At 46.8% G+C, this 14,688-nt stretch overlaps 1 protein-coding gene across 7 annotated transcripts in view; it reads left to right on the top strand.

Annotated features, from left to right (window-relative positions):
- SLC8A3 (solute carrier family 8 member A3) overlaps positions 1–13,168 on the top strand; it is a 169,055-nt gene extending 155,887 nt beyond the window's left edge. For 6 of the 7 annotated variants that reach the window (XM_038765876.1, XM_038765875.1, XM_038765873.1 and 3 more), the window contains 4 exons: positions 2,444–2,568; positions 3,276–3,375; positions 8,729–9,004; positions 11,210–13,168. In XM_038765876.1, the coding sequence (XP_038621804.1) occupies positions 2,444–2,568; positions 3,276–3,375; positions 8,729–9,004; positions 11,210–11,586 (878 nt within the window). In that variant the 3' untranslated portion in view covers positions 11,587–13,168. The remainder of the gene's footprint in view (positions 1–2,443; positions 2,569–3,275; positions 3,376–8,728; positions 9,005–11,209) is intronic. The other variant, XM_038765874.1, reaches the window with a different exon arrangement.
- The last annotated feature ends 1,520 nt before the right edge of the window (positions 13,169–14,688 follow it).

Raw genomic sequence — 14,688 nt, 5'->3', positions numbered from 1 at the left:
ATTTATATTAAAGTCTGTCTTTCTCTGTAGACTCCCTGCTCATTGTGGGCAGGGAATGTGTTGTAATGTTGTTATACTGTATTTTCCCAAGCGCTTAGTACAGTGTACTGCCCCCAGTAAGTGCTCAATAAATACAATTTACTAAGACCAATGGATTGTGGGTAGAGCCAGGACGCCCAGCACCACAAACAGCTCCTCGCTGCCAGGGATGGCCGCACCCCAGGACTGAGGTGGTCAGGACTCAGACTTACCTCTGACCCACCTCACTTTCAATTCTCCGGGGACAGTCTAACCGTTAACTCCCACAGGATTATTATTTTAAATAGTATTTATTAAGTGCTTACTATGTACCAGGCTCTGTACTGAGCCCTTGGGTAGATTCAAGTTAACCACATTGGACATAGTCCCTGTCTCACTTGGGACTCACAGTCTTAATCCCCATTTTACAAATGAGGGAACTGAGGCACAGAGAATTTAAGCGACTTGCCTATGGTCATTCATTCATTCATTCATTCATTCAATCGTATTTATTTAGTACTTACTGTGTGCAGAGCACTGTACTAAGACCTTGGGAAGTACAAGTTGGCAACATATAGAGACAGTCCCTACCCAACAACGGGCTCACAGTCTAGAAGGGGGAGACAGACAACAAAACAAAACATGTGGACAGGTGTCAAGTCGTCAAAACAAATAGAATTAAAGCTAAATGCACATCATTAACAAAATAAATAGAATAGTAAATATGTACAAGTAAAATAGAGTGATAAATCTGTACAAACATATATACAGGTGCTGTGGGGAGGGGAAGGAGGTAGGGCTGTGGGATGGGGAGGAGGAGAGGAAAAAGGGGGCTCAGTCACAGACATATGGTGGAGCCAGGATTAGAACCCAGATTCTTCTGACTCCCAGACCCATGCTTTTTTCACTAGGCCACACGGCTTCTCAATCCTACTTTGAGTCTGGTTTCACTCCCTTTTCCCCCTGCCGCCAGCATCAGAAGCATGAAGGGGAACTGACTCTCTGATCCTTTCGGTAGAGGGTTCTGACACCTCACCACTCCAAGGAGAACCATTTTTCCTGCCTCCCTCAACACATCATAAAGCTAAGATAAAATGAAAATCTTCGTGACTTCTGACCCATTTCTCTCCTTGCTATTACTCCAGGAATAGAAATTCCTTAGGAAGCTCGGCATCCAGTATGGAAATAGTTAAGGTTCTGAGGGAGTTGTGTGTGTGTGTGTGTGTGTGTGTGTGTGTGTGTGTGTGTGTGTGTGTGTGTGTGTGTAAGAGTTAAACTAGCTCTGAAAGAGCAGGCTGCTGAGAGCAATTATTAATGATGATAATAATAATAATGGTATTTGTTTAGCGCTTACTATGTGCCAAACACTGTTCTAAGCACTGGGGGGATATAAGGTAATCAAAGAGGAATAAAACAATTCCTTATCTATTTCACTTCAAGTCTGAAAACATGATGGAACCTTTAACAGGACCTCTTTTCTGCTGTGACCTCGGACAAGTCTCTTAACTTCTCTGTGAATCAGTTGCCTCATCTGTAAAATGGGGATGAAGACTGTAAACCCCATATTCAATCATTCAATCGTGTTTATTGAGCGCTTACTGTGTGCAGAGCACTGTATTAACCTGATTACCTAATATCTACCCCAGCAATTAGTACAGTGCCTGGTATATAGTAAGTGCTTAACAAATTCCATGATAAAGGACTCTTCAGCTAAAATGCAAATAATACAGTTGAACCTCAGGAAGGCAGTAGAGACCCCAGAGGCAGAGTACTGGGGACAGATCCAGGGTGGATGAAAGGGCCAGGTTTGCATTTGACTACCAAAAGTGCTTCCAGGAATTTTTGCTTGTTTCTCATGGGAATCCCACACAGCTTCTAGAGGTCTTTTTTTTGCAAGAGTGTTACTCGAGGAAGAATTGTAATATTTTAGAGGTTTTGAACCATTATTTCTTGCTGGTAGTAGTAGTAGTAATACTGGTAATTGCATTTATTAAACACTCACTGTGTGCAGAGCACTGCACTCTTCTACCTGGAAAGTGCTGAATATCCCAGGATGCTCTGAAACTTGGAAGCTGTAAAAAACCCTAAACGAGGAGGCCAGATGACTACAAGGACCAGTAGTCAAGAGATTTGGAGATTTGTTTCTCATTTTCTCCCTGATTCACTGAGGGATTTGGGGCAGATCACTTAACCTCTAAATTACTTAGTTTCCCCACTAGTAAAATGGAGACAGTATTCCACGTCTGTGATGCCCCTTAGCCTATTGTCACATTGTGATCATCGTGACCTTTGGAGAGAGTTGCCACGTAACTGCAAGCTATCATCTTATGTGCGGGGTTCGACTCTCCTCTCAAATCCCTCTCCCCTCCCTTAGCATGTCGGGCTGCAGGGTCTTGAGGCTCAGCCTGGCTTTGTTTTGTTGCAGACATGGCCGACAGGAAGCTGACCACAGAAGAGGAGGAGGCGAAGAGGATAGCAGAGATGGGGAAGCCAGTGCTGGGCGAGCACCCCAAGCTAGAAGTTATCATTGAAGAGTCCTATGAGTTCAAGGTCAGGGCATCATCAGGGTCTAGAGGGTGGATCACAGGAGGGGAGTCAGGAGGGCTGGGTACTGGGTCTTGCCCAGGCTCCCAACGTTTGAGGGTGAAGGGCTTTATGCCCTGCAGGGCAAATAAGAGATGAAATTTGATCAGGCAGAAATCCTGGTTCTGCACACCCATGGTGGGCCCTGGTGCAGTGAAGAAAAGGGATGTGTCTCCAATATCCATGATTGCAGAAAGACTCTGATCACTGAGAGGAGACTCCAGTGATTTGGGTCTATGCCAGAGAGACCAGAAGTGGAGGGTGGGTTTGATTAGAAGGCTAGGGCAGGGTCCTACCAATGTGAGCTTGCCAAGTACTGAAAAGTTATTTTTCACTTGGTTGATCAGAATTGGTTGACTTCCGAACTTTGAGCTTCATTTTCAGTGATTTGTGACTTGGCACTCCCTGGTGGTGGTTGAGGCTGAGTAGACCAGTGGGAAGTTTAGGGTAGGTTTTTCCCTAGACTCCCAGGCTTAGAGCAACCCAGATGTGCCACCTCAAGACCTTCAATGGACATTTGATCCAAGCCCTGGAAATTCAGGAATGTCCACCTCAATACCCCTGGGTTCCATGGGTCAAACACAGAGATTACCCAGCAGGCCCTTGGGAGTTGGTTCGTCCTCCCCCACTATCCAACCCCTCACCATGGGTTCATGTTTCTTCGTCTTTAACAGAGTACAGTTGACAAGTTGATTAAGAAGACAAACTTGGCTCTGGTGGTAGGGACCCATTCTTGGCGAGACCAGTTCATGGAAGCCATTACCGTCAGTGCAGGTAAGGAGGTGGGGAACAATTTCTAGGGGGGGGGGAGGAAAGGGGCAGAGCTGGACAGAAGCAGGGAGAAGCTTGGAAACCAAAAAAAAAAAAAGGCAACAAAAAGAAGATGATTGGATTTTCTGGAGTTCAAAGCAGGACAGTCCTCTATTTGATTACTGGTCAACTCCCCTTCATTTGAAAACTAAAACTATATTATGCACTGGTGACCGAGCAAATCAGAGTGGCTTGAGTTGGGTTTTTGAACCCTGAGCTTTAAGCACCCTGCTATGCGTCTGGAAATGGGTGACTGTGGACTCACCATAGATAGTGTAATTGAAAATTCAAGACATGTCTGTTCACTATTTTGGAAAGCAGGATATTTTTGAAGCCATTAACTTTTTATTGGGGGTGGTGGGGCGGGGGTCAGAAGGCCCTCCAGCACAAAAGCAAGATGATCTCACAGAAAGCTGGATGTCTGATCACCTTAGAGAGTGGGGAGGACAAGTGGGAGATGTGCTATTTGTGGGACGAGCGGGGCGTAAGGAATTCTGGGTTCAACCACCGACTCACTCAAGCCCCTTGTACACATTCTTCCTCGATAAAGGTGACAGAGCCAACCCTCTTGTTGCTACCCTGCTTCCAAGCAACAAACGCTATGGCTTAGAGAAATGCAGGGCTTAAAAGAGGAAGAAGCACAACACTTGTGCTCAACAGCAGCGAGGATGATGCCGCTCAGCAAACATTGTGATACTTCATTGCTATAGCAACCCAGCCAGTCATGGCCCCCAAGGACTAGCACTAGAACTAGAGAAGCAACATGGCTCTGTGGAAAGAGCCCGGGCTTGGGAGTCAGAGGTAATGGGTTTTAATCCCAGCTCTGCCACTTGTCAGCTGTGTGACTTTGGGCAAGTTACTTAACTTCTCTGAGCCTCAGTTACCCATCTGTAAAATGGGGATTAAGACTGTGAGCCCCATGTGGGACAACTTGATCACCTTATATCGTCCCAGCGCTTAGAACAGTGCTTCGCACATAGTGATTGCTTAATAAATGCCATCATTATTATTATTATTATTAACTAAGTTAGAAGCAGCATGGCCTAGTGGAAAGAACACAGGCCTGGGAGTTAGAGTTCTAATACCGGCTCTGCCAATTGCTTGCCGGGGACCTTGGGCATGCGACTTGACTTCCCTGGACCTCAGTTTCCTCAACTGTAAAATGGGGCTTAAATATCTATTCTCCCTCCTACTTAGGCTGTGAACCCCATGAAGGGCAGGGACTGTGTCTGACCTAATTAACTTGTAACTATTCCAGCACTTGGAACAGTGTTTGACAACACAGTAAGTGCTTAACTTCAAGCACTTACAGCAAGTGCTTCTTAACTTCAAGAAGCAGCACAGGCTTGGGAGTTAGAGGTAATGGGTTCTAATCCTGGATCCACCACTTGTCAGCAGTGTGACTTTAGTCAAGTCACTTAACTTTTCTGTGCCTCAGTTACCTCATCTGGAAAATGGGGATTAAGACTGTGAGTCCTTCGTTGGAAAACCTGATTACCTTGTATCCCCCCCAGCGCTTAGAACAGTGCTTGGCACATAGTAAGCCCTTAACAAATACCATCATTATAATTATTAATATTAATAACAAATACCATAAAAAAGGAAAGTTATGGAGAGAGACAGGACTGCTGTGCTGGCCCACTTTCTCACACCTCAGTGCTCGAACTCTCCCCCTGCTGATAGATTTGACCCCTTTACTCTTCGACAAAACAGGGGATGACCAGGGATGCAAGCTCTTTGTGGACAGGGAATGTGTCTGTTATATTGCACTCTCCTAAGCATTTAGTACAGTGCTTTGCTTACAGTAAGCACTCAGTAAATACAATCGATTAAATGAATGAATGAATGGATGAGCAGAAGAAGAGATCTTCCTGGGAGAATACTGGAGTTCGTGAAACTCCTGAACATCAGAGATCGCAGCAGGCACTTTTGAAGCAAGTGGATTTACGCTCCCGCCAGTGGGATGGGAGCATGCTTGGAGATGGGGCGTTCTGGGTTCATGGCATTGCTATGGGTCGGAGACAACTCGATGGAATAAGACAAGACAAGCACTTACCAAATACCATAAAAACCCACTAATGGCAGAACACCAGGAGGTAGTCTCTGTGTTGCAGAGCTGGGATTAGAACACAGGTCTCCTGGATCTCAGAGCTGAGCCTAGAGTGGGTAAATAGTCAATCAATCATATTTATTGAGCACTTACTGTGTGCAGAGCACTGTACTAGGCATTTAGAGTACAATATAACAATATAACAGACATGTTCCCAGCGCACAATGAGCTTATAGTGTAGATGGGGAGACAGACATTAATATAAATAAATTACAGATATATACAAAGTGCTGTAGGGGTGGGAGGGGGTAATGAATAAATGGAGCAAGTCAGGGTGATGCAGAAGGGAGTTGAAGAAAAGGAAAAGAGGGATTAGTCAGGGAAGGCCACCTGGAAGAAATGTGCCCTCAGTAAGGTTTTGAAGGTGGGGAGAATAACTGTCTGTGGGATAAGAGGAAGGAGGGCATTCCACTCTTTCATCCTGTGTTTTTTCTGTCTCTTTCTCTTTCTCTCTCAACCTCTCTGTCTCTCTCACCATTCTCTCCCCTCTCCATCAAATAATCAGTTAATCAATCAATGGTATTTATTGAGCACTTACTATGTGCAGATAACTGAACTAAGCACTTGGGGGAGTACAATATAACAGAATTGGTAGACACATCCCCTGCCCACAACAAGCTTACAATCCAGAGGACCAGCTTCCAGTCTGGAAGAGGGCATTCTCCCCGTGACCTTCCCCAGTGGCATCTTGAAGTCTTGTGGTTTGATTGTATTCTCTCAAGCGCTAAGTGCAGTGCTCAGCACCCAGAGTAAATTCTCGGTAAATATGATTGATTGATTGATTGATTGGTTATCAGGACCACTATGCTGCTGTGATGTAGCCTGCCCCCAGGCCTGCTGGAGTATGGTTATTGCAAGAGTAGGGAAAGATTCATTCAGTCATTCATTCATTTGATCTTATTTATTCATTCATTCAATCATATTTATTGAGCGCTTACTGTGTGCAGAGCACTGTACTAAGCGCTTGGGAAATACAAGTTGGCCACAGATAGAGACAGTCCCTACCCAACAACAGGCTCCCAGTCTAGAAGGGAGTCTAGACAGACAACAAAACAAGTAAAGAGGCATCCATAGCATCAAAATAGATTAACAGAATTATAAATATATGCACATCATTAATAAAATAGAATAATGAATATGTACATATATACACAAATGCTGTGTAGTGGGGAGGAGGGTGGAGCAGAGGGAGGGAGTAGGGGCGATGGAGAGGGGGAGGAGGAGCAGAAGAAAAGTGGGGGGCCTCAGTCTGAGAAGGCCTCCTGGAGGAGGTGAGCTTCCAGCAGGGCTTTGAAGGGGGGCAGTGAGCTAGTTTGGCAGATGTGGGGAGGGAGGGCATTCCAGGTCAGAGGGAGGACATGGGCCGAGGGTTGACGGTGGGACAGGCGAGAACAAGGCACAATGAGGAGGTTGGGCATAGGAGCAGAGTGTGTGGGTTGGGCTGGAGAAGGAGAGAAGTGAGGTGAGGTAGGAGGGGGCAAGGGGATGGAGATCTTTGAAGCCAATAGTGAGGATTTTTTGCTTCATACGAAGGTTGATAGGCAACCACTGGAGATTTTTGAGGAGGGGAGTAACATGCCCAGAGCATTTCTGTAGAAAGATAATCTAGGCAGCAGAGTGAGGTGTGTACTGAAGTGGGGAGAGACAGGAGCTTGGGAGATCAGAAAGGAGGCTGAAGCAGTCATCCAGTCGGGATAGGATGAGTGATTGTACTAACAAGGTAGCAGTTTGAATGGAGAGGAAAGGGCAGATCTTGGCGATGTTCTGAAGGGAAGACCGGCGGTTTTTGGTGACAGATTGGATGTTTGGGGTGAATGAGAGCGGAGTCAAGGATGGTCTTTTGTTTTGTTGTCTGTCTCCTTCCCCCTTCTAGACTGTGAGCCCTTTGTTGGGTAGGGACCATCTCTATATGTTGCCGACTTGTACGTCCCTAGCACTTAGTACAGAGCTCTGCACACTGTAAGCACTCAATAAATACAATTGAGTGAATGAATGATGACACCAAAATTGCGGGCTTTTGAGATGGGAAAGGATGGTCGTGCCATCCACAGTGACAGGAAAGTCAGGCTGAGGACGGGTTTTGGGGGGAAAGATAAGGAGCTCCGTCTTAGACATGTTGTGTTGTGCAGGGCACTTTACTAAGCACTTGGGAGAGTACAACACAACAATATAACAGAAACATTCTCTGCCCCCAAAGAGCTTAAGTGACCTTACAGTCCAAAAAACACTTACTACAGTACTCTACACATAGTAAGGGCTCAGTAAATACCATGGGTTGATTGATTTTTTGAGTGCTTACTATGTGCAGAGCACCATACTGAGTGCTTGGAAGAGTACACTACAACAGAGTTGGTAGATGCGTTCCCTGCCCACAACAAGCTGACAGTCTAGAGGGGGAGACAGACCTGAATGTGAAGGTGCAAAGAGTGGATATTATTATGGTACTTGCTAAGTGCTTACTGTGTGCCAAGCACTGTTCTAAGCACTGGCATAGATTTGAGGCACTGATACATGAGAAGCAGCATGGCCTAATGGATAGAGCACGGGCCTGGGAGTCAGAAGGTCATGGGTTCTAATCCTGGCTCCACCACTTGTCTGCTGTGTGACCTAGGGCAAGTCACTTCACTTCTCTGGGCCTCAGTTCCTTCATCTGTAAAATGGGGATTAAGACTGTGAGCCCCAAGTGGGACACCCTGATGACCTTGTATTTACCCCAGCCCTTAGAACATGGCACATAGTAAGCGCTTAACAAATACCATAATTATTATTATGATGAAGTCAGTTAGGTTGGTCTCTGTGTCAAACCTCTTATTATTATGAAGTCAATCAGGTTGGACTGTGTGTCTATGTGTCAAACCTCATTCTTAGTGCTAGGGGAGATATAAGTTCATCAGGCGGGATACAATTCCTGTCCCAATGGGGTTCGCAGTTTTAATAGGGGAGAAAACAAGTATTGAATCCCCTTTTTACAAATGAGGCACAGAATATGTAACATATTTTAATGACATTTATGAAGCACTTAAGCACTGGGGTAGAGACAAGTTAATTAGGTTGGACACAGTCCTTGTCCCACATGGGACTCACACTGAAAAATCTACTCCGATCTATTGTTGAACATTTAATAATAATAATGATGGCATTTGTTAAGCGCTTACTATGTGCAAAGCACTGTTCGAGCCCTCCCACCCCTGTGCTTCTCTCTGTCAGCAGGCGACGAGGATGAAGATGAGTCAGGGGAGGAGAGGCTCCCGTCCTGTTTTGACTATGTCATGCACTTCCTGACGGTCTTCTGGAAGGTGCTGTTTGCCTGTGTGCCACCCACCGAATACTGCCACGGCTGGGCCTGCTTCGTCGTCTCCATCCTCATCATCGGCATGCTCACTGCCATCATCGGCGACCTGGCCTCCCACTTCGGCTGCACCATCGGCCTCAAAGATTCAGTCACGGCCGTTGTCTTCGTGGCCTTCGGCACCTCCGTACCCGGTGAGAGGTTCTGGGGGCAGGTGGGGGATAGGCTGGAAGGCAGGGATTCGGTCACGCAACCGTTGTCTTTGTGGCCTTTAAGAGGGCCTGGGGCCAGATGGGGTCGTGGATAGAGCATGGGCCTGGGAGTCAGGAGGTCAAAGGTTCTAATCCCCCCTCTGTCACCTGTCTGCTTTGTGACCTTGAGCGAGTCACGCCACTTCTAAGGGCCTCAGTTAACTCATCTGTAAAATGAGGACTGAGACTGCGAGTCCCCCCCCGTGTGACAGGGACTGTGTCCAACTTGATTTGCTTGCTTCCAGCGCAGCACTTAGTACAGGGCCTGGCACATGATAAGTGCTTAACATGAAAATAATTATTATGGGGGAATGGGCTGGGAGCTAGAGAAGTGCAACTTTTAATGTCCTTTGTTTTGGTGTTTTCTGATGATGTTTCTTCAGTGCTTACTGTGTGTCAAACCTCGTTCTTAGTGGTGGAGTAGATTCAGGTTAATCAGGCTGGATACAATTCCTGTCCCACATGGGGTTCGCAGTTTTAATAAGGGAGAAAACAAGTATTGAATCCCCATTTTACAAATGAGGCACCGAGTAACTAACTTATTTTTTAATGGCATTTCTAAAGCACTTAAGCACTGGGGTAGAGACAAGCTAATCAGGTTGAACACAGTCCATGTCCCACAAGGGACCCACAGTCTTAATCCTCGTTTTACAGGTGTGGTAACTGAGGCCCAGAGAAGTGAATTGACCTGCCCGAAGTCACTCGGTAGGCAAGGGGTAGAGCCGGGATTAGAACCCAGGTCCTCTGACTCCCAGGCCCAGGCTGTTTCCATTGGCCACACTGCTTCTCAGTCTTGCCTTGTAGCCTTGTCCTGCCTTCCAGAGAATTGCACCCATATCTCCCTCCAGCTCCCCAAACCCTCGTCTTCATATGAGGCAATGGGGTTCCTTTGGGTTCTCAAGCCCCAACTTCAGTAGCTAACAGCTCTATATTGCACTCTCCAAAGCGCTTAGTCCGGTGCTCTACACACAGTAAGTGTTCAGTAAATGCCATTGATTGAACTCTTCATTTCACAGGAACAACCTGAGTGGAGAAGGGTTTTCCTACCTCCTCGGGCATCTTTCTAATTCCTTCAACTCCTCCCCTTAAGAATAATCACTGTGGTCTCTGTTAGGCACTTAATGTTGGGCCCTGCACTGGGCTAAGCATTGGGGTGGATGTGATGCAATTCATTCATTCATTCAATCGTATTTATTGAGCGCTTACTGTGTGCAGAGCACCGTACTAAGCGCTTGGGAAGTGCAAGTTGGCAACATATAGAGACGGTCCCTACCCAGCAACGGGCTCACAGTCTAGAAGGGGGAGACAGACAACAAAACAAAACATGTGGACAGGTGTCAAGTCACCAGAATAAATAAAAATAAAGCTAGATACATATCATTAACAAACAGATACAGTTCCTGTCCTACCTAGGGCTCATCGTCTAAAGGGGAGAAGCAGTGTGACATATTGGAAAGAGTCTGGGCCTAGAAGTGGCTCTGCCAATTGTCTGCTGTGTGACCTTGGGTAGGTCACTTCACTTCTTTGGGTCTCAGTTCCCTTATCTGTAAAATGGAGATTAAATCCTACCCCCTCCAATTTAGACTGTGCGAATTTATGCGATAGGGGCTGGCTCCGATCAGATTGTCTTGTAACTACCCCAGGGCTTAGTATGGTGCTCTGCACATAGTAAGCACTTACCAAGTACAACTGAAAAGAGAGGTACACTTGATCTTCCACATTTGGTAGATGTGGAAACTGAGGCCAGAGATGTTATGGGACTCGACCAAGGTCAAACAGAGAAGCAGCAATGCCTAGTGGATAGGGTGGGAGTCAGAAGGACCTGGGTTCTAATCCCGGCTCCACCACTTGTCTGCTGGGTGAACTTAGGCAAGTTATTTCACTTCCTCATCTGTAAAATGGGGGTGAAGAGTGTGAGCCCCACGTGGGACATGGACCCATGTCCAACCTGATTAGCTTGTATCTACCCCTTAGTACAAGATGTGGTACATAGTAAGCTCTGAACAAATACCATAAAAAAAAGAGAGTGGTGGCAGTGGCGGACGGAGGACCCAGGTTTCCTGTCTCCCAATGCAGTGCTCTTTCCAGTAGGCCCTGCTGCTCGGTCGGTCCTCCCCTGCAGCTGCGACCTCTGTCTCTCCCTTGCAGATACGTTCGCCAGCAAGGCAGCGGCCATCCAAGACATCTATGCGGACGCTTCCATAGGCAACGTGACGGGCAGCAACGCGGTCAACGTCTTCCTGGGCATCGGGCTGGCCTGGTCCGTGGCCGCCATCTACTGGGCCCTCCGGGGGCAGGAGTTCCGCGTCTCAGCCGGGACCCTGGCCTTCTCGGTCACCCTGTTCACCATCTTCGCATTCGTCTGCATCAGCGTGCTCCTGTATCGGCGGAGGCCCCAGCTGGGTGGGGAGCTGGGTGGCCCCCGGGGCTGCCGGCTGGCCACAACCGCCCTCTTCATCAGCCTGTGGCTCCTGTACATTCTCTTTGCCACCCTGGAGGCCTATTGCTACATCAAAGGCTTCTGAGCATCAGGGGCAGGGCGGGCGGAGAGGGCCAGGGGCCGGTGAGCCCACCGGTGATGCTTCCGGAGTGTGCTCTCCTGGGGTCCCACCGGAGAGGACATCAAACTTCCGACTCCCAGGGGCCCGGCTTCGGCTCAGAGCTTGGGCCGGCCCAGCCATCAGGCCTGCTTGGGGGCTGGAAGTCAAGGACGTGGTCGGTGAAACGGGGACCATGACGACTCCACGGTCTAAACATATTTAAAAATAAACCGACCGTAGCGACGGACTCGATCTCCAGGCCCTCCTCCCACACAGCCAGCACAGCCCCCTCATCGACACCCAACTCCCGGCCCTTTCGGCCTGGCCCCTTCTCCCTCTGGGTTCAGGGGAGCTCATGGGCCTTGACTGGTTCAGACCCAGCTGGCATAGTGGGGAAATGAGTTAACTTTAGGGGCGGTTGGCTTGCAGAGGTGTTTTAATCATTATTATAAAGTCTTCTTCCTGTTTTTTGTTCTTTTTCTTTTCTTTTGAGGAGTTGGCCTCTTCCCCCCCACCCCCCCTTTTTTTTCTTTTGAAATCACCCAGAAGTGGAGAAACTAAAGCTGGGTTGACAGCAAAGCAAGGTTTGAGTTGTCACCTGTACTTGCACGGAAACAGAATCGTATCCGCCCATTGGCTCTTTTCCCCGTTTCCTTTCTGTCTGAGCCCAGTACAGAGAGGATCATGTTTCAGGCAGACACAAAACACATACCCAAATACAAATGCACTCTCACACAGACCCGGAAAATAAACTTCGGAAGATTCCTGGAAAGCAATCTTCTTCTCTTCACCTGCCTAAGCCAAAAAAAAGAAAACCAAACAAAAAACCACTTTGAAAAGATTACCTAGCCTGTACATTTTCAATATGTCATTGTTCTGTGTGTCAATTACTTAATGTTCATGGCATATGGATATCTATTTTTTCAAGGGAAGACAAGTCCATACCAGTAATTTGGTGTTCTCACTGCTTGGTGCTCCAAAGGAACATGCCTTCTCTGCCATGCTTATTTGAGGGACTCTTATCAAAAGAAACATCCTTGTATTTCTTGGCCACCAGCCCTACAGGCTTGAGGGTCCACAAGAAAGCCCCTTTATCTCCCTCTTGCCTCCCATCTCTTTCCTCCGGTTTAGTTTTTCTGCACCGCTAAAGGGATGTGTCTCTCTCTGGTGACCTTGTCCACATCTAGGCCAGGTGTGCTTGGATTTCCCAGAGTCACCCAACTCCCTACATCCTGCAGGGAACCCAAGTCTGTGGGAGCTTTATCCCATTTCCAGCTGCGTCCCTCCTCTGCCTCCCCAATTCCCCGGAGGTCCTGGCTTGGCAAGAATGTGAGAGAAGATCTTTGCAAGATCGCCACCATAAAACCACCACCAAACTTCAGGCTTTCCACATTGACGTAAGTACATTAAAAAAAAAGAAAGAAATCAAAGCACCCACTTAATTTTAAATGCATTTTTTAAGAAAAAAAGAAAAGGGTTTTACGTCATAAGCTACATCAGCGGTTGCTATTTGAAATGTTGGGTTGATTAAAAAAATTAAAAAATAAAAGCTATACTTATATCTCTATACCTGTATCTAGCCCCATATTTCTTAAAGCAAGGTCCAGGAAGCAATACTGTGTTTCACTTTTGACACATGTGAGACTGGGGTGAAGATGACCCATGTCCCAGAAGCCACCTGGGACGTACAAAATAAAAACCTTTATCTTAAAATAGATAAATAAAATATAAAGCTCCTTTCCTCCTGAATGTAGAGGCAACACCCAGAGTGCTCTCCTAGGGAAAAACGAGTCATGATTTTCAGCAATGTTAAAAAGAAGCATCCATCCTGGATGATTGGGTTGTGAGATAATAATAAAACTAATAATGATAATGGTATTTATTAAGTGCTTACTATGTGTCAAGCACTGTTCTATGAGCTGGGGTAGATATAAGCTAATTAGTTTGGACACATGGGGCCCAGTCATAAAACCCATTTTACAGAGGAAGTAACGCACAGGAGCTGTGCAGGGCTGTGCGATTCACAATTTGCCCTAGCTGCAAAATTTTTAGGAGATTCAAAGCCAGCACTTAGTACGGTGTCTGGAGCTTAGTACAGTGCCCAGCATGTAGTAAGCACTTAACGAATGCCATACAAAATTAAAAAATGAGAGATGCATGTCCAGAAAGGGGCTGGGATGGGCTTGACGCCTCAGCTGGAAGCAGGGAGCAGGCTGGATGCCGCTTGGCATCTTCAAGGTAAGCTGTGTTGCTCTATTCACCATCAAGACACACGTTTCAGATTCAGCCCAATAAAACTCAAAGAAAAGGACACTCACTGGGTGTTGTTTTCCTGCTCCCCTTTATTCCAGGAACTCAGGTTGGCTGGACACTTTAAGAATTTCTAAGAATTTCCACCTCCTGAATATATCGGTTTGGAGGTATCTAAGGGATGGCAAGAGGAGTAGAGTATTTGAACAGCACAGGAAACTCACAGTAAACTTGTGATCTGAGAATAATTATGACCTAATAGAAAAAGACAGGCCTGGGAGTCAGAGGAACTAGGTTCTAATCCCAGCTTTGTCACATGTCTGCTGTGTGACCTCGGGCAAGTCATTTCACTTCCTCTGTGTCTCCATTTCCTCATCTGTAAAGCAGGGATTAAACCCACCTTCCTCCTACTTAGACAGTGAGCCTCATGTGGGGGAGGGGCTGTATCCAACCTGATTATCCACCCCACGCTTAGAGCAGACCTTGGTACATAGTAGCGCTTAATAAATACCATCATCATTATTATTATTGGGGGAGCAAAACAGTCACTCACATAGTTATGTCCTGGGGAGGCCTGGGGTGGGGGTGGGGGGAAAAACGAAAGGGAAAGCGGCAGAGACAGAAAGAGACCGAGAGATAGACAGGGAGTTAGTTCTCCGGAATTCTTAATGGAGAGTAAGAAAACTAGTTGGAGACTCTAGATTTGCTCGGTGAAAGTCTGATTTTCTGAACTTTGACATTTCAGCTTCAAGCTCCTCGTGGGCAAGGAGTCACTTCTTCATTCTGTACTTCCCAAACGCCTACTACAGTGCATTTGGACACTCAATAAGTACTACT

This window comes from Tachyglossus aculeatus, chromosome 23 (assembly GCF_015852505.1).
Source record: "Tachyglossus aculeatus isolate mTacAcu1 chromosome 23, mTacAcu1.pri, whole genome shotgun sequence".
NCBI lineage: Eukaryota > Metazoa > Chordata > Mammalia > Monotremata > Tachyglossidae > Tachyglossus > Tachyglossus aculeatus.
The sequence above is the reverse complement of the archived record's forward strand: the minus strand, read 5'-3'. Positions and strand labels throughout refer to the sequence as shown.